The sequence below is a fragment of the Boleophthalmus pectinirostris genome, unplaced genomic scaffold (genome assembly GCF_026225935.1).
Source record: "Boleophthalmus pectinirostris isolate CB_2022bp ecotype Guang Dong unplaced genomic scaffold, ASM2622593v1 HiC_scaffold_3, whole genome shotgun sequence".
Classification (NCBI taxonomy): Eukaryota; Metazoa; Chordata; class Actinopteri; order Gobiiformes; family Gobiidae; genus Boleophthalmus; species Boleophthalmus pectinirostris.
In genome coordinates this window covers 7,460,244-7,482,219 of record NW_026571299.1, presented here as the reverse complement: position 1 = coordinate 7,482,219, position 21,976 = coordinate 7,460,244, and the positions used below count along the sequence as shown (strand labels likewise).

The 21,976-nt window shown below is 41.7% G+C and overlaps 1 protein-coding gene across 4 annotated transcripts in view; it reads right to left on the bottom strand.

The window, feature by feature from the left end:
- The window catches only part of LOC110167936 (transcription factor COE3-like), a 168,983-nt gene that overhangs the window by 105,148 nt on the left and 41,859 nt on the right, over positions 1–21,976 (bottom strand). For all 4 annotated transcript variants that reach the window (XM_055160114.1, XM_055160117.1, XM_055160115.1 and 1 more), the window contains exon 6: positions 11,854–11,922. In XM_055160114.1, the coding sequence (XP_055016089.1) occupies positions 11,854–11,922 (69 nt within the window). The remainder of the gene's footprint in view (positions 1–11,853; positions 11,923–21,976) is intronic.

Genomic DNA, 21,976 nt, shown 5'->3' with positions numbered 1-21,976 from the left:
CCTCGCAGCATTAGGATTCGTTCGCTCGACAGTAGGCGGGTACTTTTTTAATTTAACCAATTGCTGCTGTTTGGTCGTGACGTATGTAATTCTCTGCTAACTGGTACGTTAAGTTTTTCCCAAATTCCGTAGGAAGAAGGGCAATAACGTCTTTCCCCTTGATAAAATTCAACAAACATTCCTTTGTTCCGGCTTTAAATCCTCGATCTCGGGAATGGAATAGTTGCCAACACAGAATGTACGTGTCTTGGCTGGTGCCCAAACTCGCACTTCCGGAATTCTTGCAAACCTTTTAGTGTATTCTGATTCCTGACCTTCTCGCTGGACAGAAAGGAAATTGAGCGGAGGGACTAGGTGACACCAGCCTGGCTAGTGTTTTACAGAAACGAAACTTAAAACCACATGCCTAATTTGCATAAACTATAAGCTTTGAAGAAACAGCTTGCTCCTTGTGCTCTGATGTGGTTCAGCTTCTGTCGGATTAAAAAACAACAACCAACAATCCACCAAGCAGTGCAGCTTCGTAGTTTACCAAAGTCGTACTAAAACATTTTGACAGATATTTTAAGCGCCGTGTACCACAAAAAAATCGGTTTGAGGTCAATAAGCACAACCAGAATTAATACATAAGGTGCACTGTTGATTTTTGAAAATTTTATGATTTTAAGTGCGCCTTATAGTCCCAAAAATACGGTAAATAAAATTGTGAAAAGAGAGCGTAACATTGTCCATCCTCGACTAATTTGTGGATCAATGACAGTTTTCAGTGTTTTAGCTTAACAAATGATAATCTATCCATCTCTTTACTGTTGGTGGGTAAGAAATTGGTCCAAAATTGGGACAACTGGGACATTTCTTGTATAAAACTCGAACAAATCAGTGGTTTTGGAGAAATCTGCTGAGACAGGGGACACAGGGCTCAAAACTGGGACTGTCCCGGAGTTAAACGTGTGTGAATGAAACAAAACACAACTCCGGGTCTGTTTTTGATGAGTAAACATTAGAGAATAACATAACACGTGCTCTTTAAATCCTCATTTGTCTGTTTTGCTGCTGCAGATTCTCCAGATCAGGTGTTACTGTTCTGTCTAATGAACCTATTGACAAATCAATTACTGAAAATCCAATACGGCGGCATTACACATTTGTGCAATTGACTTTTATACTCGTCTGTCTCTGCTCCTGTCTGCACCTGTCTGCTCCTGTCTGCTCCTGTCTGCTCCTGTCTGCTCCTGTCTGCTCCTGTCTGCTCCTGTCTGCTCCTGTCTGCTCCTGTCTGCTCCTGTCTCTGCTCCCGTCTTTGCTCCTGCCGCTCCTTTAGTGACATAATTCCCTCAGGAGTAAGTTTTGTCCAATCAAATTATTGATTCAGTAACAAATTAACAACATGGATTTACTATAAAAGGAGAAAAGAACGAGGGAGAAAGAGGAGAGAGAAAGAGAGGAAGAGAGAAGGAGAGAGCAGAGAGAGAGAGAAGAGAAGAGAGAAGAGAGAGAGAAGAGAAGAGAAGAGAAAGAGAGAATCAGGGGAGAGGGAGAGAAGGAGGGGCAGAGAGAGGAAGAGAGAGAAAGAGAGAGAAAGAGAGAGAGAGAGAAAGAAAGAAAGCGAGGGAGGGAGGGAGAGGAAGAGAAGGAGGGGCAGCAAAAGAGAGAAGAAGATAAAGAAAGGGAAAGAGAAAAAGAAAGAAAGAGAGAATCAGGGGAGAGGGAGAGAAGGAGGGGCAGAGAGAGAGAGAGAGAGAGGAAGAGAGAGAAAGGGAAAGAGAAGAAAAGAACAAAAGAGAGAGAATCAGCGGAAAAGGAGAGAAGGAGGGGCAGAGCGAGGAAGAGAGAGAAAGAAAGAAAGAAAGAAAGAAGAAAGAAAAAGAGAGAGGGAGAGAATCAGGGGAGAGAAGGAGGGGCAGAGAGAGAGAGAGAGAGGAAGAGAGAGAAAGGGAAAGAGAAAGAAAGAGAGAATGAGGAGAGACAGACAGACAAAGGCAGAGAGGGAGAGAGAGAGAGAGGAAGAGAAAGAGAAGGAAAGAAAGAAAGAGAGAGGGGGAGAGAAGGAGGGGCAGAGAGAGAGAGAGGAAGAGAGAGAAAGGGAAAGAGAAAGAAAGAGAGAATGAGGGAGAGAGAGACAGACAAAGGCAGAGAGGGAGAGAGAAACAGAGGGAGGACAGGGGGTAGAAAAGAGAGAAGGAAGGACGGGAAGAGAGAGACCAAGATTGAGCTCTGAGAGAGGGGAAGAGAGAGAAAGAAAGAAAGAAAGAAAGGAAGAGGGGGAGAGAAAGAGAGAGAGAATGAGGGAAAGAGAAACAGATAAAGGCAAAGAGGGAGAGAGAGATGAAGAGAGGAGTGAGGGTAGAATAGAGAGAAGGGAAGAAAGGAGAGAGAGAGACTAAGATTGAGGTCAGAGAGAGGGGGGAAGGAGAGAGACGGGGTTTGATTGATTCGTATTTTATTCCCAGTTTGTGCCAAGAGAGAAACTATAATCATGCACGTACTACATTCTAAAAGCACATTTCTCGAAAAGGAGCCCTGCCCTGTTCATGACATAGTTTCTTATGCACACAGAACATGGAACTTTATAAATATTTACATATACAAAAATAAATGTTCATACTATGGTCGTACAAACTAATATTAATGACAAAAACGGCACAAAATGTATCGTTTATGATGGTATCAGTGCAGTGATGCGGTCGCTGTATCGGACCGTTGTGGTGAAGAGGGAGCTGAATCGAAAGTCAAAGCTCTCGATTTACCGCATTGAAAATTACGTTTTCAGACATAGGATATCGCATTCGTGTCCTGAAAAATGTTTGTCTCGCTCTTGGAAATAAAGTACGTTTTCATAATAAGCAGAATGAATCTCCAAGAATCACCTTAGTTTGGCTTCGCTGCTTTTCCCCTTGTCTTCTTCTTTCAGCGACCTCAAAAACGGACTTTCTTTTGCGGCGAACTGCTCCTGGATTCTTGTCGCCATTGCAACAAACTTTGTGCGAACTGCGAGGAAGATATAGGTCAAAAAAGCCGCTAAGAACTGTTGCGTTGGTGGAGTAAACAGCGTCTGTGCGTCTTGCGTCTGTGGACTGCGTGACAGTCGTACGTAAACCACGTACCGGCGGCGCAGGCAAGTCAGTTACACTAGAAACGTAGGGAGTTTGATTGACAGCCTGTCAGCTCACAGATAACGAGGCAGTGTCGTTATCTATTGGCAAATGTTTAGCCCCACCACGTCCAGAGTTGATGAATTTTTATTCTCTTTTTTTTTGGTCATCATAATTACAAGGCTACTGCATCTCTATAATCTATCATTGACAATTTGAAACAAAAAAAAATACTCCATACAACCTTTAAGGCGTTCTTTAAAAGTTAAAAGGTGGGAGTAGTTCCGCACATGTGTCTGTGTCATTTTTGGCTAAAGTCTTACACCTGTTGTCACCTACCAATGTGTAAAAGTTGCCGGTTACTGAGACTCAGCCCCGTCTTTCATCACATGTGGGAAGAAAGCCAGAGCTCTGTTTCTGGATTAAATCTTCTGAACTATATTCTGTGGCCTTCGACCCTCTTCTCAAACAACAACCAGAAATTCACGATATCAGATACTCAGCTCTATTCTGGACGCTTTCACATGAGGCACGGTCTGTTTTCTCATTTATCAAGAAAAAAAAAAACATTCTATTTCAGTACACTTCTGTGGTAAAAGTCCGAATTTCTGATCTTTCTAAAGTCCCAGCAAACTTAGAGTCTGTGTTAATAAAAATGAAGTATTGCTGTTGTTTACGTCACTTTTCACGCTGTCGTCTCTGGACCTGATGAAGCCCCTCCTCCATCAGGCCGGTCTCTGTCTGGACTCCTGCGGTGGCGCCCCCCTCTGGTCGGGTCTTAATTGGACGTGGGGTTCAGATCCGGGGGCGAGGACATGAGCCCCTGCGGCGCCTGTCAGGAAACCCCTCCACTGCACCACGGGAGCTCCCAGCATGCACCTGGGACACCCCAAAGGGAGACTAAGGACTCCACTTACTCTTGGTACTGGTTTAGTCCGGGGTTAGATCTGGTTTAAGATCTGTTTTAGTCCTGGTTTAGCCCTAGTTTAGTTCTGGTTTAGACAGTTTAGTCTTGGTTTATGTCTGGTTTAGTCCTAGTTTTAGATCTGATTTAGTCCTGGTTTGATCCTGGTTTAGTTCTGGTTTAGGCTTGGTATGGTCTCGGTTTAGTCCCGGTTTAATTCTGGTGTAGCTCTGTTTTAGTCCTGGTTTAGTCCTGGTTTAGCCCTGATTTCCCCTGGTTTAGTCCTGGTTTAGTCCTAGTTTTGTCCTGGTTTAGTCCTGGTTTCATCCAGGTTTAGTCTTGGTATAGCCCTGGTTTAGTCCTGGTTTAGTCCTAGTTTGAGATGTGGTTTAGTCCTGACTTGGTCCTGGTTTATTTTTAGTTTAAATTCTGTTTTAGTCCTGGTTTAGACTGAGTTCAGGCTTGGTTTAGTCTTGGTTTAGTCTTGGTTTAGTCCTAGTTAAATCCTGGTTTAGTCTTAGGTGAGTCGTAGTTTAGTCTCAGTTTAATTCTGGTGTAGTTCTGGTTTAAGTTCTGGTTTAGCTCTAGTTGAGTCCTGGTTTAGTCCTGGTTTAGTCTTGGTATAGCCCTAGTTTAGTCCTGGTTTAGTCCTAGTTTGAGATGTGGTTTAGTCCTGGCTTGGTCTTGGTTTATTTTTGGTTTAAGTTCTGTTCTAGACCTAGTCCTAGTTGAATCCTGGTTTAGTCCTGATTTAATTCTGGTTTAATCATGTTTAATTCTTGGTTTAGTCCTTCTTTAGTCCTGGTTTAGACCTAGTTTAGTCCTGGTTTAGTCTTAAGTGAGTCGTAGTTTCGTTCCAGTTTAATTCTGGTGTAGCTCTGGTTTAAGTTCTGGTTTAGCTCTAGCTGAGTCCAGGTTTAGTCCTGGTTTAGTCCTAGTTTAGTCTTGGTATAGTCCTAGTTTAGCCCTGGTTTAGTCCTGCTTTAGTCCTGGTTTAGTCCTGGTTTAGTCCTGGTTTAGTCCTGGTTTAGTCTGGTTTAATCTTGGTTTAGTCCTAGTTTAGTCCTCGTTAGACCAAGTATAAATTGTAGGACAGTATCAAATCCAATCTAAACCAGCTTTGAGTAAGGTCTAAACCAGGTCTAAACCAGGTCTAAACCAGGTCTAAACAGGTCTAAACCAGGTCTAAACCAGGTCTAAGCCAGGTCTTGGTCAGACACCCGCCCCCCTTGGTCCCGCTCTCTGGTCCGGTCTTTATTGTAGATTGGAGCAGAGTCAGCAGATCTCAGATATCCCACATTAATACGGACATTAAACGCCTCTAACGGGGCCATAAACTCCTCCATTACCCACAATGCACCGGCCCCTTCCGCCGTAATGGCCGCCTTACACAGAGGTCACGACCCCGCTCCACTTTAGCCCAGGACCGAGTCTTTATCGACACACATTTACAAAGACTAACTGTGACCTGTGGACCCAGAGTGGTCCAGTAACAGTCCCGGTTTAGTCCTGGTTTAATCCTGATTTAACCCTCGTTTTAGTTCTAAATTAGTTAGGGTTTAGTCCTGGTTTTGTCCTGATTTAGTCTTGGTTTAGTCCTGGTTTAGGCCTGGTGTAGTCAAGGTACAAATTGTAGGATGGTAGTAGTCCTGGTCTAGTCCTGATTTAGTTCTGGTTTAGTCTTGGTTTAGTTTAGTCCTGATATAGTCCTGATTTAATCCTTGTTTTAGCCCTGGTTTTATTCTGGTTTAGTATTTGTTTGGGCCAGGTTTAGGTCCTTGTTTAGGCCTGGTTTAGACCTGTTTTAGTCCTGGTTTAGGCCTGTTTTTAGTCCTGGTTTAGGCCTGTTTTAGTCCTTGTTTAGGCTTCGTTTAGGTCCTTGTTTTGTCCTGGTTTAGTCCTGGTTTAGTCCTTGTTTAGTCCTGGTTTAGTCCTTGTTTAGTCCTGGTTTAGTCCTGGTTTAGGTCCTTGTTTAGTCCTGGTTTAGTCCTGGTTTAGTCCTATTTTAGTCCTGGTTTAGTCCTGTTTTAGTCCTTGTTAAATCCTGGTTTAGTCCTGCTTTAGTCCTGGTTCAGTCCTGGTTTAGTCCTGTTTTAGTCCTTGTTTAGTCTTGGTTTAGGCCCTTGTTTAGTCCTGGTTCAGTCCTGATTTAGTCCTGGTTTAGTCCAGGTTCAGTGCTGGTTTAGTCCTGGTTTAGTCCTGGTTTAGTCCAGGTTCAGTCCTGGTTTAGTCCTGGTTTAGTCTTAGTTTAGTCCTGGTTTAGTCTTGTTTGGGTCCTTTTTTAGTCCTGGTTTAGTCCTTGTTTAATCCTGGTTTAGTCCTGTTTTATTCTTGTTTTAGTCTAGGTTTAGGTTAGTCCTCATTTAGTTCTGGTTTAGTATTGGTTTGGTTCCATTTTTAATTCTGGTGTAGTCCTGGTTTAGTCCCGGTTTAGTCCTGGTTAGTCCTGGTTTAGTCCTGGTTTAGTCCCGGTTTAGTCCTGGTTTAACTCAACAACATTATAACACAGATCAGAAAATACCGTAATATTGGCCCTTTAAATAATAATAAATATGCAACAATCGGTCCTAATGCCCCGTTTAAACCCGTTTGGACCCGTTTAGACCCCGTTTAGACCCCGTTTGGGCGCCCAGACTCGTCCTCGCCGCGCTCATTTCCATACATTTGCCTGATGCGTTTCCGTGGCGATTCGGATGCTGGCGTGGCGTGCTCTTGTGTCAGATTTACTGCGGCGAGACGTGGACTTGACGACGGCGAACGCTCCGATTAGAATAACCCGGAGTATAAACGCCGCCATAAATCTGAAATGTCATGAGAAAAACACGCAACATCACACGGAGCGGCTCAGCGCCCCGTCACCGCCAGGTCGCCGGTTCAGATCCTGGTTTTTACGGTGGTGTTGAAGCGTCGTCGGGGCGAGAAACTTCAACAAAAATATGAAAATCAAAGAGGTCAGTGTTAGGGTTTAGAGAAGACAGAGGAAGTTCTGATTTAGTCTTGGTTTAGTCCTGGTTTAGTGTTGGTTTAGTGTTGGTTTAATCTTGGTTTAGTCCTGTTTAGTCCTTGGGTTTAAGTCTTGGTTTAGTCCTGTTTAGTGTTGGTTTAGTGTTGGTTTAGTCCTGTTTTTAGTCCTGGTTTAGTCTTGGTTTAGTCCTGGTTTAGTCCTGGTTTAGTCTTGGTTTAGTCCTGATTTAGTCTTGGTTTAATCTTGGTTTAGTCCTGTTTTAGTCCTGTTTTAGTCTTAGTTTAGTCTTTTTTTTAGTCTTGGTTTAGTCTTTTTTTTAGTCTTAGTTTAGTCTTTTTTTTAGTCTTAGTTTAGTCTTTTTTTTTTGTCTTAGTTTAGTCTTTTTTTTAGTCTTGGTTTAGTCTTTTTTTTTAGTCTTAGTTTAGTCTTTTTTTTTTAGTCTTAGTTTAGTCTTTTTTTTAGTCTTGGTTTAGTCTTTTTTTTTAGTCTTAGTTTAGTCTTTTTTTAGTCTTGGTTTAGTCTTTTTTTTTGTCTCGGTTTAATCTTGTTTTAGTCTTGTTTCAGTCTTTGGTTTAATCTTGTTTTAGTCTTGTTTCAGTCTTTGGTTTAGTCTTGTTTTAGTCCTGGTTTAGTCCTGGTTTAGTGTTGGTTTAGTGTTGTTTTAGTCTTGTTTTAGTCCTGGTTTAGTTTAGTCCTGATTTAGTTCTGGTTCAGTATTGGTTTAGTTCCATTTTAGCTCTGGTGTAGTCCTGGTTTGCTCTGGGTTTAGCTTTTGTTCAGTTCTGGTTTAGTCCTGGTTTAGTCCTGATTTACTTCTTGTTTAACTCTGGTTTAGCCCTTCTTTAGTCATGGTTTAGTCCTGGTTCAGTCCTGATTTAGTCCTACTTTAGTTCTGTTTTAGTCCTAGTTCAGTCCTGGCTCAGTCCTGATTTAGTCCTTCTTTAGTCCTGATTTAGTCCTGGTTCAGTCTTGTTTTAGTCCTGCTTTTGTCCTTGTTTAGTCCTGTTTTAGTCCTGGTTTAGACCTTGTTTAGTCCTGCTTTAGTCCTGTTTTAGTCCTACTTTAGTCCTGGTTTGGTCGTGTTTAACTCTGGTTTAGCCCAGATTTAGTCCTGGTTTAGTTCCATTTTAGTCCTGGTTTAGTCCTGATTTACTCTTAGATTAGTCCTGGCTTAGTCCTACTTTAGTCCTCGTTTAGTCCTGCTTTAGTCCTGGTTTAGTCCTGATTTAGTCCTGTTTTAGTCCTGCTTTAGTCCCGGTTCAGTCCTGTTTTAGTCCTGGTTCAGTCCTGGTTTAGCCCTGGTTCAGTCTTGGTTCAGTCCTGGTTTAGTCTTGGTTCAGTCCTGGTTTAGTCTTTGTTTAGTCCTGGTTTAGTTCCGTTTTAGTCTTGGATTAGTCCTGATTTGTCCTTGTTTACTGCTGATTTAGCTCTGTTTTAGTCCTGTTTTAGTCCTGGTTTAGTCCTGGTTTAGTCCTGGTTTAGTCCTGGTTTAGTTCTGTTTTAGTTTTATCCCTGTCTCTTTTCTTCCTGATGCTGCAGCTGTTTTATATTTTTATATTTATACACAGATCCACTTTTGTCCTTTTCTTTCCCTACGTACTCGTCTGGCCTGTATAGAGCGTTACCCAGGATGCACTGCGGCGGCGGCGGCGGCGATGGCGATGGCGGTCGCGGCGGCGGCAGTATGGCGAGTATAGAAGGGGGAGCGGGGTGTGATGGAGGAGGAGAGGTGAGGACAAACATCATTTCAAACAACGGCTCCCAACAAGTCCGGACTCGAGAAACCAGACACCAGCTCGATGTATAGAGACGAGAACTGCACAAGAACTAACGTCGTTCACGAAAGTGCAGAAAAGTCACGTGGAAAAACTTTTAAAAAAACTACGTAAACTTTGGATTTAAGGTCAGAAGATAAGTGCCCAAAACCAGATGTGAACCAGAACTAAACTAAAAAAATCCGTGTATCATTCGTTCATTCGTTTTTCAAAATAAAACCAAAAATAAGAGAATGAAAAAAACAACGATTTTCTTCATTATTTGTGTGCAAAACCCAAAATGAAAAAAAACAATTTCAGTTTTCGATTTTGTGTTTAAATGAAAAATGGGGGAAAAAAAAAAAACGGATAATGGACAATTCCCGTTTAAGTGATTTAAACTGTAATGCCGGACTGAACCAGGACTGAACCAGGACTAAAACAGAACTAAAACAGGACTAAAACAGGACTAAACCAGGACTAAAACAGGACTAAAACAGGACTAAAACAGGTCTAAAACAGGTCTAAAACAGGATTGAACCAGGACTAAAACGGGACTGAACCAGAACAGAACCGGTACTAAAACAGGACTAAAACAGGACTAAACCAGGACTAAAACAGGACTTAAACAGGTCTAAAACAGGACTGAATCAGGACTGAACCAGGACTAAACCAGAACTAAAACAGAACTAAAACAGGACTAAAACAGAACTAAAGCAGAACTAAACCAGGACTGAACCAGGTCTGAAACAGGACTAAAATAGGACTGAACTAGGACTAAACCAGGATTAAACCAGGACTAAACCAGGGCGGGCCTGGAGGTGTGCCAGCATAGACTGTCGGGTGATCAGGACTGAGACCGGGACCAGACAGGGACCAGACCAGGATTGACACTGGGACTGAGACCAGGACTAACAACAGTTTCGTCCTGGTGTAGTACTGGTTCAGTTCTGTTTTAGTCCTGGTTCAGTCCTGGTTCAGCCCGTAAGTGACAAAATTGGATAAAACTTGGAAACGGCCTTTTTTTTTTTTCAATGTTTTTCAAAATTTTTCAAACTGAAATCAACAACAACAAAATACACTTGAAGTAAAACCAGTCAAAATAAATGTTTCTGAGTGTAATTTGACCTATAAAAGAATCGTTAATATCTCAAAACCTAAAACATCACAAACGAAACTTTTTGCAGCACAAAACAAAACAAAAAAAAGTCTGTATTTTAGTCTTAAAACTACATCCTGAAAGCCACAAAAGTCTGTTCGATCTCCATCTCGCGCTCGCTCTTTCCTTCCTGCTCCGTCGATACAAAAGTACAGATCCACAGCGACAAATGCGGCGAATTCCACCAGGACCAAGACCAAGACCGGACCAGAGCTGAGTCCTAAAGATCTGCTCCAAATCAGTCTGGGTCTGGGATCAATGAGAGGTCAATGACACAGACTCAGCAGAGACACAAGGAAACTAACTGCAGCTGACAGGGTTTACACTGAACACACACGCCAGGCCAGACCGGTCCAGTCCAAACCAGGCTTGACTGCTCCCATATCAGTCTAGACCAGGCCAAACTAGATCCAGACTTGTCAAACCCTGGTAAAACTAGTCCCAGACCAGTTCAAACCGAGCCAGACTAGTATTAGACCAATTCAAACCGTGCCAAATTAATCCCAGATCAGTCCAAATCAGCCCAGACTAGTCCCAGATCAATTCACACCAATCCAGACTAGTCCCAGACAGCTCAATACCTGTCCAACCTAGTCCCAGATGGTTCCAAACCAAACCAGACTAGTATTAGACCAATCCAAACCATGCTAGATTAGTCCCAGACCAGTTCAAATCAGGCCAGATTAGTCCCAGATCAGTCCAAACCAGGTCAGACTAGTCCCAGATCAATTCACACCACACTAGACTAGTCCAAGACTGGTCAAAACCTGTCCAACCTAGTCCCAGACAGTTCCAAACCAAGCCAGACTAGTATTAGACCAATCCAAACCATGCTAGATTAGTCCCAGACCAGTTCAAATCAGGCCAGATTAGTCCCAGATCAGTCCAAATCAGGTCAGACTAGTCCAAGATCTATCCAAACCAAGCCAGATTAGTCCCAGACAGCTCAAAACCTGGCCAACCTAGTCTCCGACCAGTCCAAACCGAGCCAGACTAGTACTAGACTGGTCCAAACCAAACCAAACTAGTATTAGACCAATCCAAACCATGCCAGACTAAGGTCAGACTAGTCCCAGACCAGTCCAAACTGAGCCAGACTAGTCCCAGACCAGTCCAAACAGAACAGAGTAACCCCAGACTGGTCAAAACCAGACCAGACTTTCCCTAAACCAGGTCCGACTAGGCCAAAACCAATCCAAATCAGGCCAATCTAGTTCCAGACCGGTTACAACCAGGGTAAGGTAGTCCTAAACCAGGCCAAGATAGACCAAAACTGATCCAAATCACGCCAGACTAGTCCCAGACCAATTCACACCAGGCCAGACTAGTCTCATACCAGTCCAAACCAAGCATGACAAATCCCTGACAAGTCCAAAACAGGCCAGAGTAGTCCCAACTCAGCCAGACAAGTCCCAGACTGGGCAAAGCCAAACCAGACTAGTACCAGACCATTCAAAACCAGGCCAGACTAGACAAAAATTGATCAAAACTCGGACAGACGAGTACTAGACAAGTCCAAACCAGGCCAAACTAGTCCTAGATCAGTCCAAACCAGGTCAGACTAGTCCTAGATCAGTCCAAAATGAGCTAGATTAGTTCCAGACCAGTCCATACCAGGCCAGACTAGTCACTACACCATCACGTGACACTTCTGAGGAATGCTACAAGAAGTATAAGGCAGGTAAACAAACTCTCATGTCAGAATGAACTTTTACTGAAGGTAGAAGCAGACCGGTCAAAGCCAGGCCAGACTAGACCCAAACCGATCCAAAACAGGCCAGACTGCTGTTTCATTGCAACATCAACAAATCTTGGATCGATACAAAAAAAATCAACCCTGAATATAAAACATTATGTAATCAATTCAAATGTCTGTAAAACTATGATAAATATTTAGCACAGGTACAGTCCCGACAAAGCAGGTCAGGATAAGAAAAACACACGACTCTGTGAAATGCAGTTTGAGTTCAGGTTCTTACCGGTCGATGATGACGGGGTCTGACGGCGTCTCGTTACGATTCCCACAACTTTTCTTATCACAACACCGGCTGCAAAACACACAAACAAAAAGAATAACGTAAGATATTTTTACTTATGAAATCCTTGAACAAGTTGGAAGATACAGCAGTAGAGAGTAGTTGCAGTAGTAGTAAAAGTACTGTTACTCAAAATTTGTATTCAGAAAATCTAGTTCCTATATATGTGATAATAAATGATGATAATATGATCAATTATTAGATTCCGATATTAGATTATTAGATTCGATTCAACATTATTGTCATTACACATGTATAAATACAAGGTAACAAAATGTGGTTTAGTGTCTAATCAGAAGTGCAAGGAGCAGCAAGTGAGACATATACAGAATGAGGAGCATACATACAGTAATATAGAAAATATACAGAATATTACAGTGTAGATTTTAGTGAATATATACAAATAAATATGTCAGTATGAACAGGAGGAAATTAGATATAATATACATGGGGGACATATAAACAGATGTATTGTAAACAATATATACTTTTAGTTATACTCTTAGTTTCGGTATATGTATTAGTTTACTCCCAACACATGTAGTACTGGAGTGGTAGTGCTAAAAGTATAACTATTTTTATTGTAGTAGTGATAGTGGAGGTTTAGTTAGTTAGCTCTGTTAAAAGCTCCTATATTACACAAAATCAACTCTTGTGAGCTTTAAGTCGTGTTATAATGTTGTTACCTCCTCAAAAACAGACCTGCAGTTGTGTTTTGTTTCATGCACATGTTTGTATAATTATTTATTATCTATTATTAGTCTGTCTGAAGCTCCAAAGCTCAAAGTGCTCTGTTTCACATTGTGATGTCATGTAGTGGTAGTTTTCTGATAACAGCTAATTTTACCTTTTACCAACTCCAAGGTTTGTCCAAAAAGGAAATTGTCCAAATGATTCTAAAGAAGGTGTAAGAGAAACTCAAAGTCACAGAGGCCAAAATTAAAAACTGGGACTAAGTTGTGGGCCAAAACTAAAAAAAATTTCAACAACATCTGCGTGTTTTCTCTTCTTTTGAGATATGTAATGTTAAACCTTTTCTTATTAAAATAAATGTTTAATAATAGTTTTGCTTAAACACTGAATCCAGAACAAGTATAATATAAAATAATAATAACATTTTAAATAAATAATGTCTCTATAGTCGATCTGTAGCTGGCGGGCAGCTCTAATACATATTTGATATGATCTCAAGGGCCAAATATAATTATATCACGGGCCAAATTTGGACCCCGGGCCTGAGTCTGACATGTCTGAATTAAGTCATTCCACATATCTCTCAGTTTAACATTGATTCACAGGAGCTGCAGTAACACGATCATCTTCCCTTGGCACACCCTCGGTACACCATTATATAAACTGTGGCATATTTCTGTGTAACCGGTGTCTACTGGCCTCATAGTCTCACCACACTCGCTTTATAAACCTCCTCCTTTGAGATACAGAGTAAAGGGGCTTGAACACTCAAAGATCAGACTCTGTTCACTTTTGAAATCACACTATTTTGACTTTTCTAAATCCCCCTGGGCCCATATTATTGATGGTAAATAAACTTCTTCTGCTTAAAGGGACAGTCCGGAATTTTGGACATAGGACCACATTTCCGCGTGAGCCAGAGTGTTGGAGACGTGTGGAGACACTTTTTAAAATATTCCAACCAGTCCTTGTATTTGCAGAGGTCACTGGTGCTAGACTAGTGCATGTCAATGGCCATAGTTTATCCTGCCACTAAAAACAGTCTTACCCACTCCACAAAACACCCGAAGAAAATCTATTATTACACCAGACTGTCCATGTAAATGTCTGTGTTGATAGAATAATGTTTGAAATAAAACTAACTTTGCATCGCATGAATCGTCGCATGTTGAGGGACTATTTTCTCATATATCAGTCCGCCGACATAAATCCTTCAAATGCAAGGTTGGTTTTACTTCTAAAATTATTCTATCAACACAGACATTTACATCAACAGTCTGGTGTAATAATAGTTTTGTTTTGTGTGTTTTGTGGAGTGGGTAAGACTGTTTTTAGTGGCAAATACAAGGACTGGACACGTCTCCAACACTCTGGATCACGAGGAAATGAGGTCCTATGTCCAAAATTCCGGACTGTCCGTTTAAGACGTCCACTTGGTTTCCAGCCTTTTACTTCCACCTTTTCTTGGACAAGCTGAAAACTTCAACAACAGAAGGTGTATGGAGTTTAAAAACACAGTGGAGCATGACATCACAATGAGTGTTTTCAGTTTGAGAGAAGAACCTAAATCTGCAGAGTTTGTGCGTTTAAGATGTGTGAATGAACCAAAACACAACTCCAGGTCTGTTTGTAATGAGGAAATAACTTTATAACAGATCAGAAAATAAAATAATATCGTCCCTTTAATTGTAAACTATTATAAAAACACTGATAATGCACAAAAAAAAACTGTAGAGCGGAGTGAACCTGGCGTGACCCTGCGTCTCTGTGTGATCTGTGAGGAGCACAGGGGCCCAGCTGGTCCAAGTCCAGACCAAGGTCAGGACTTTGGACCAGGACCAAGACCTGGCTCTGGCCAAAGGGACCGGCCAAAGAGGGACACAGGTGAGAAAAAAAAAGAAAACGACACAAATGTGTGCCAAAAAACGGATTATCCAAGTAAAAGGACGACAGGTTTAAACACAGGCCTTCAGAATAAAAGTCTGAAATGTTTCACTACGACCAGGACAAAGAGAAGTCATGGATCAGGACTAAATCAGGTAAGGACTAAACCAGGTCTAAACAAAGACTAAATCAAAACCAAACTGAGACTAAACCAGGTCTAAATTGGGACTAACTCCGGGACTAAACCAAGCCTAAACTGGTCTAAACCAAAGTCTAAATTGGAACTAACCACCCAGACCAAGGACCCAACTAGGTCTAAATGAGGACTAAATCATTATTAAACTGGGACAAAACAAGGGCCCAACCAGGTCTAAATTGGGACTAATACTAGGACTAAACCAGGTCTAAATTGGGACTAATGCCAGGACCAAACCAGGTCTACATTGGGACTAACACCAGGACAAAACCAGGTCTAATCCAGGGCTAAACTGGGACTAAACGAGGACCCAACCATGTCTAAATTGGGATTAACACCAGGACCAAACTAGGTCTAATTTGGGACTAACACCGGGACTAAACCAGGTCTAAACTAAACTTAAACTTTGACCAATGCCAAGACTAAACAAGGTCTAAACCAGGTCTAAACTGGGACTAACACCAGGATTAAACCAGCTCTTCTAAACTAGAACTAACCACTTAGACTAAACAGGGGCCCAACCAGGTCTAAATTGGGACTAATTCCAGGACTGAACCAGGTTTAAACCAGGTCTAAACCAAGCCTAAACTGGTCTAAACAAAGTCTAAACTGGAACTAACCATCCAGACCAAGGACCCAACTAAGTCTAAACTGGGACTAATACCAGGACTAAACCAGGTCTAAACTAAATCTAAACTTTGACCAATGCCAGGACTAAACAAGGTCTAAACCAGGTCTAAACTGGGACTGATACCAGAATTAAACAAGTTGTTTTAAACTGGAACTAACCACTTAGACTAAATAAGGCCCCAACCAGGTCTAAACTTGGACCAAGCAGGTCTAAACAAGGACTAAATCAGGTTTAAACAAGGACTAAACCAGGTCTAAATAAACACAAACTAAAGGAGGTCAGGAAAAGGGTCAGAGGCTTGTACCAAAGACAGGACTAAAGCTGGAATATTTCTCATACTTAATACAATAAGAAAAAGTAAAAATAAATAAATAAATAATAATAATAATAATAATAATAATAAATACATATTTTTTTTAAAAAAAAAATAAAAATAATAAAAAAAAAAATAGGCTAAAATATTGTGTTGAAAATGTCAAATTACTAACTTTTTCAAACAATTATTATTATTATCAAAAAAAAAAAAAAAAAAGTTAAACACATATGCCTATAATTATGCATTTAACTCGTACAAATTAAATAAATAAGAGTGGTGACAGTGGACATCCCTGTCGCGTCCCCCTCTGAGCCCAACATTGTGATGAGGAAGTTTCTCTCTTGGCCCCATGTTGTTCTGAATACATTGATATTTAGCACCATTTAGTTCCTGTCACTACAGCACCTGTCATTACAGCGCCTGCCCTGACAGCATTAATTTATTTGAAAAAAAAAAAAAAACATTAGAATTTAAATGGTTGTGCGTATTGATTGTATCTTTAATTCATGTCCGTCCTTAAAGTCTGATTGATCATGAAACATCAGAAAATATGAATATCAACAAAAACAAGATGGAAGTAGTGGAATAGTTTAGTTTTAGTTAGATTTTTGGATTTTCAACATATTTTCTATTATTTTTTTAATTTTTATTGAATTCTAATAAATTTGTTTGCAGACTGTAATGATCAACTTTGGACTTTGTAAATAGTATATATATATTTTTTTTATGTTCTTTGTTTAGGTTTATTACTGGTTCGGACCTGGCAAAGGTTTGGTTTAGATCAGGTTAAAGATTTTCTAAATAAACTGATTTTTTTGGAGCTTTCTACCCAGACTAAATCAGGACTGATCCTAGAACTGAACCAGGACTAAACCAGGACTGACCCAGGACTGATCCTAGGATTGAACCAGGATTAAACCAGGACTGATCCTAGAACTGAACCAGGACTAAACCAGGACTGATCCTAGGATTGAACTAGGAGGACTAAACTAGGTCTAATCCAGAACTGAACCAGGACCAAACCAGGACTGAACCAGGACCAAACTAGGTCTAAACCAGGAATGAACCAGGATTGAACCAGGACTGAACCAGGACTAAACCAGGACTGAACCAGGACCAAACCAGGACTGATCCCAGGACTGATCCTAGAACTGAACCAGGAGGACTAAACCAGGACTGAACCAGGACCAAACTAGGTCTAAACCAGGAATGAACCAGGACTAAACCAGGACTGATCCTAGGACTGAACCAGGAGGACTAAACCAGGTCTAAACCAGGACTAAACCAGGACTGAACCAGGACTAAACCAGGACTGATCCCAGGACTGATCCTAGAACTGAACCAGGAGGACTAAACCAGGACTGAACCAGGACTAAACCAGCTCTAAACCAGGATGAAACCAGGTCTAAACCAGGACTAAACCTTGTACTTTAGAGCGGGAGAACAAAAGTCCGGCATCTTCAGTTTTTCTTATAAATCCATGACCAGAATCGGATGGAACGGGAAATATCTGTTTTCTGTTTTTTCCATTATTCATTTAAACACAAAAACAAAAACTGAAAAAACAAATCATACAATAAAATAATGAAGAAAATTGTTGTTGTTTTTTTTTTGTTTTTTCGTTCTTACTTTTGGTTTTATTTTGAAAAACGACTGCACGAACGAAACACGGATCGACTCGGTTTGGTTTTCTTTATTTTGGCCTTCCGAGAAAAGGCTTAGTCCAGGTTTAGTCCGTTTCCAGGGCAGTTCACGACAGCTTTAGACTGTCGTCCGCAGTCCGTAATGTGTGTAAATGCCCTGCGCGTGCGGCGGTGACTCAGATGCCCTCCCGCCCTCGGCCCCACGTCGCTCTGAATCACATTGATATTTGGGGAACACGCGTCGGCGCATGTGAAATGAGCGCGCATACATCATTTATAGTGCGTTTGATCACTAAGTGGCACCAAAACACAGCGCCTCTGTTTGTGCCCCGGCCCTAATTTATCCCCCCGCGCCCCGACTGCCACCGCCACGGCCGCCCCGAGACCAATTAGAGCCACGTAAACAGGAGGGCCCAGGGGGGAGGGGGGGGGAGGGAGAGAGCGCCCCCCGGAGGGAAGGAGAGGGGGCGCGCAGGACCGGAGCGAACAGAGCCGAGGAAACTGTCGAGGAAAGACGAGAGAGAAGAGAGTTAGTGTGTCTTTAAACGCGCTGATGATCGACAGAAGATATGTTTTGTTAAAGTTTTAGTGTGGAACTTTTCTGGAGGTGGAAATTTAACCGTGTGATTCCATGGAAGTAAAAAGTTTTAAATTGTACGCAGAGAAACACAGAATATTCTCCGTGGAATCTGTATGTCATTTGTTCGTTCATTTTTCAAAATAAAACCAACAAAAACAATTATTTTCTTCATTATTTGTCTCCAAAACCAAAATGAAAAAAACAGATAATGATTTGTTTTTTCAGTTTTCGATTTTGTTTTTAAATGAATATTGGAAAAAAAAAAACAGATAACGGCTGTTTCCCATTTCAGAGACTTAAACTGCAACACCAGACTGAACCAGGACTAAACCAGGACTAAACAGTTTTCAGTCCTGGTCTGGTCCCAGTCTCAGTGCTGGTCTGGTCCTGGTCTGGTCTGGTCCCGGTCTCAGTCCTGGTCTCAATCAGGGTCTGGTTCTGGTCTGGTCCTGGCCTCAGTCCGGGTCTCTGTCCCGGCCTCAGTTCTGGTCTGGTCTGGTCTGTTCCCAGTCTTAGTCCCGGTCTGTTCTGGCCCTGTTTCCGGTCTCAGTCATGGTCTGGTCCCGGTCTCAGTCCTGGTCCGGGTCTGGTCTGGTCCCGGCCTCAGTCCTGGTCTCAGTTCCATCTGGTCTTGATTTCAGTCCCGGTCTGGTCCTGGTCTAGTCCCGGTCTTAGTCTAGCCCCGGTCTTAGTCCCTGTCTGGTCCCGGCCTCAGTCCGGGTCTCTGTCCCGGCCTCAGTTCCGGTCTCGGTACCGGTCTGGTCCCGGTCTGGTCCTGGTCTAGTCCCGGTCTTAGTCCTGGTCAGTTCTGGTCATGTTTTCGGTCTCAGTACTGATCTCAGTTCTGGTCTAGTCCTGGTCTCAGTCCCAGTTTCAGTCCGGCATCGCAGTTTAAGTCACATAAATGGGAAACGGTCGTTATCCGTTTTTTCCATTTTTCATTTAAACACAAAATCGAAAAACTGAAAAAACAAATCATTATCTGTTTTTTCATTTTGGTTTTGGAGACAAATAATGAAGAAAACTGTTGTTTTCTTACTTTTGTTTTTTTATTGAAAAACAAATGAACGAATGATACACAGATTCAAGTTCACTCATGAACCGGTTTGCATTTCCAGAATAAACATCCATAATGATAAAAACACTTTTATTTTGTCTGTCTTCCTGTGACCCCTTGTATAAAGCTGTGATTTTATTTTATTATTTATCTTTCTATTTTAGGGCCTGTTTACACGAGAACACTTGTGGGTAAAAACGACAAAATATTTTATCGGAAGTGCCTTTTGTTTAGACGGTGACGGCGTTTTTGGGGCTTAAAAACGTAAAAATCTGAAACCACCCTCCAGAGTGGAAAAGGACGTTATCTTTTGCTTTGTCTTAAAGTTCTTAAATCCACACTAAAACCAGAACCTGACCTGTTTTAATATGAAACCTCACAAGTTTTAATTTAAGTCGAGCTCTTTTATTTCTATTTTGACTTTTTATTCTTTGACATTCAGCTGTGCAGTTTTGAGCGTTTTATATCGATTGATTGTTTTTCTCTTTGTAATGATTTGTACTGAACAGAACTTTAGGCCCCACAGGCAGCTGCAGATGTAAAGAGCTTCACTCTAGAAATAAACTTGAATTTGACCCTGACCTGTCGTGAAATGTTAAGGTCCAAAAGCAGATTAAAGGTGCATTGTGTAACTTTTCTGGTTTCTCCATGGAGATGTTGTTGCTTTGTCTGGAATGTTTCACAGTATGACATTAAACCTGGCATTCTGTCTTCATGGAGACCAAACCAGAGTTACAGGTCAGATCTGTGAAGAGGCGACCACGCTCACAGTCAGAAAGTCTATTTTTCTAGATCAGACATGTCAAACTCAGGCCCGGGGACCAAATTTGGCCCACGATGTAATTATATTTGGCCCTTGAGATCACATCAAATATGTATTAGAGCTGCGCACAGGATACAGATAGACTATAGAAACATTATTTATTTAAAATGTTGTCATTACTTTATATTTTGCCTGTTCTGGATTCAATGTTTAAACAAAACTATTATTAAACATTTATTTTAAAAAGAAAAGGTTTAACATTACATATCTCGAAAGAAGAGAAAACATGCAGATGTTGTTGAAATTTTTCAATAAATATTTAATTTGGCTCGCGAATTAGTCCTAGTTTTTAATTTTGGTCCTCTGTGAATTTAAGTTCGACCCCCCTGCACTACATCATTATACACAGTGTGTGTGATGTAGAATAATGCCGGAAATATGCTCAGAAAGAAGCAACTCTCATCTTTTCAAGGGGAAAAAAGTAAGTTTTTATATTTTATAGTTGGAAAGTTATGTGCGATTATAAAACATATTCTCAGGTATAGAATACGATACCGTTGGTCTGGAAGAGATAAACCCCTCGAACTGATAAATTGTAAGGCTGAGCTGTTTAATGTCAATCAGCTTGGCGCCACCTAGTGCCTCCGCTCAGTTTAATTTCTCTCCAGCAACTAGGTCAGGAATCAGAATTCACTAGATGGTTTGCAAGAACCCCGGAAGTTGTAGACGGTGCACCGACCAATCAGAGAAGAGCTGTGAAGCCATGACGTCAAACTCAAGCTTCTGTCTGGGTCCGTTTTGTGGTACAACACAACAGGAAACAAAGCGTCGAGATGGATGTAGATGAAGACAGACATTATGTGTTGGCAACGATTCCCGAGATCGAAGATTTAAAGCCAGAACAAAGAGAATGTTTGGTGAATTTTATCAAGGGGAAAGACTTTATTGTCCTTCTTCCTACGGGATGTGGTGCATTACATACGTCACGACCAAATAGCAGCGATTGGTTAAATAAAAAAGTACCCGCCTCCCGTCGAGTGAACGAATCCTAAGGGCCTGACTCCACTGCACGAGTCAGCGTTTACCCGCGCAACTTCATGAAACCAGAGCCGTGCGTCAATGCAAAGGCGACTCCACCGACAGCTGCAGCAGGACGTAAACGCGCAGCACTGGCTCTGTGTTTGTCAATGGGAAAGGCGATCAAACATCTGAACAGACCTGTATTTACCTTCTGTACCACGGCAAACGCCAGGATTTCAAAAGTAAATTTTAAAGCACTAATTAACAGTAACATTTCTGGACCTGGGCTCTTTCACACAGAAACAGCCTCAGGAGAAAATTGTGCTGATGGTAAACGCACAAATACAACAAAAGATTAATGCTCTCTGTGTTTTTTGATGGGGATACATGCCAACGCTTGCACAGAGCGTCAAAAAATAAGATGGATCCTATTTTCTGCTCCATACGTGTGTCTACTGCGCGCCGCCCTCACCACTTTCCCATGCATTCTAAAAGTTACGCATCCAAAAGTTGCAGTTTTTACGCTCGCATAGGCCGAAATACGTGTGCAGTGGAGCCAGGCCCTAATGCTGCGAGGTCAGACGGTTTCCATGAAGTTTAATGTCATACTGTGGAACATTCCAGGCAGATCAATAACATCTCCATAGAAACAAGCAGGTGATGGACTTCCAACGAAAAAGCTTTCTCCTCGTGTCTACTGTCTGTCTCCTTTCACACGGGGCCGGCGCAGGTGAGCCTCAGGTGAGTCCCCGTCGCCACGGAGACGGGACCCCAGGTGAGCGCCGTCGTCATGGAAACCGTCCTGGTGTTTACAGGTAACACAGACTCATTAGCAATGGAAACACCGCACCTGTCACCTCGGCCCGTAATGAGGAGTCCTAACGAGGAGCTAATGAAGGAGGAGGAGGAGGAGGGACTTTAGGGTACAAGGTCTAGTTCAAGATCAAGGCCTCGTGAAGTCCAGGTTCAGTTCTGTGTTTAGACCAACTTTATTTTGAAGGGCCTGTATTAGACAAAACTGACTCCTGTGAGCTTTAAGTCGTGTTTTAATGTTGTTAGATCATCAAAAAAATAGATCTGGAGTTGTGTTTTGTTTCATTCTCCCGGTTCATGAGTTCAAGCTCAAAACGCTCTGTTCCACCTTGTGATGTCATGATGGGGGAGTTTTCAAGTTAAGAGCTCCTTTTAGCTTTAGTTCAGTAGAGTTTTGTGATTTCAGAGGTGGAAAAAGTACAAAAAATGTTTAATTAAGTAAAATCTTAATTCCTACTCAAGTAAAAGTA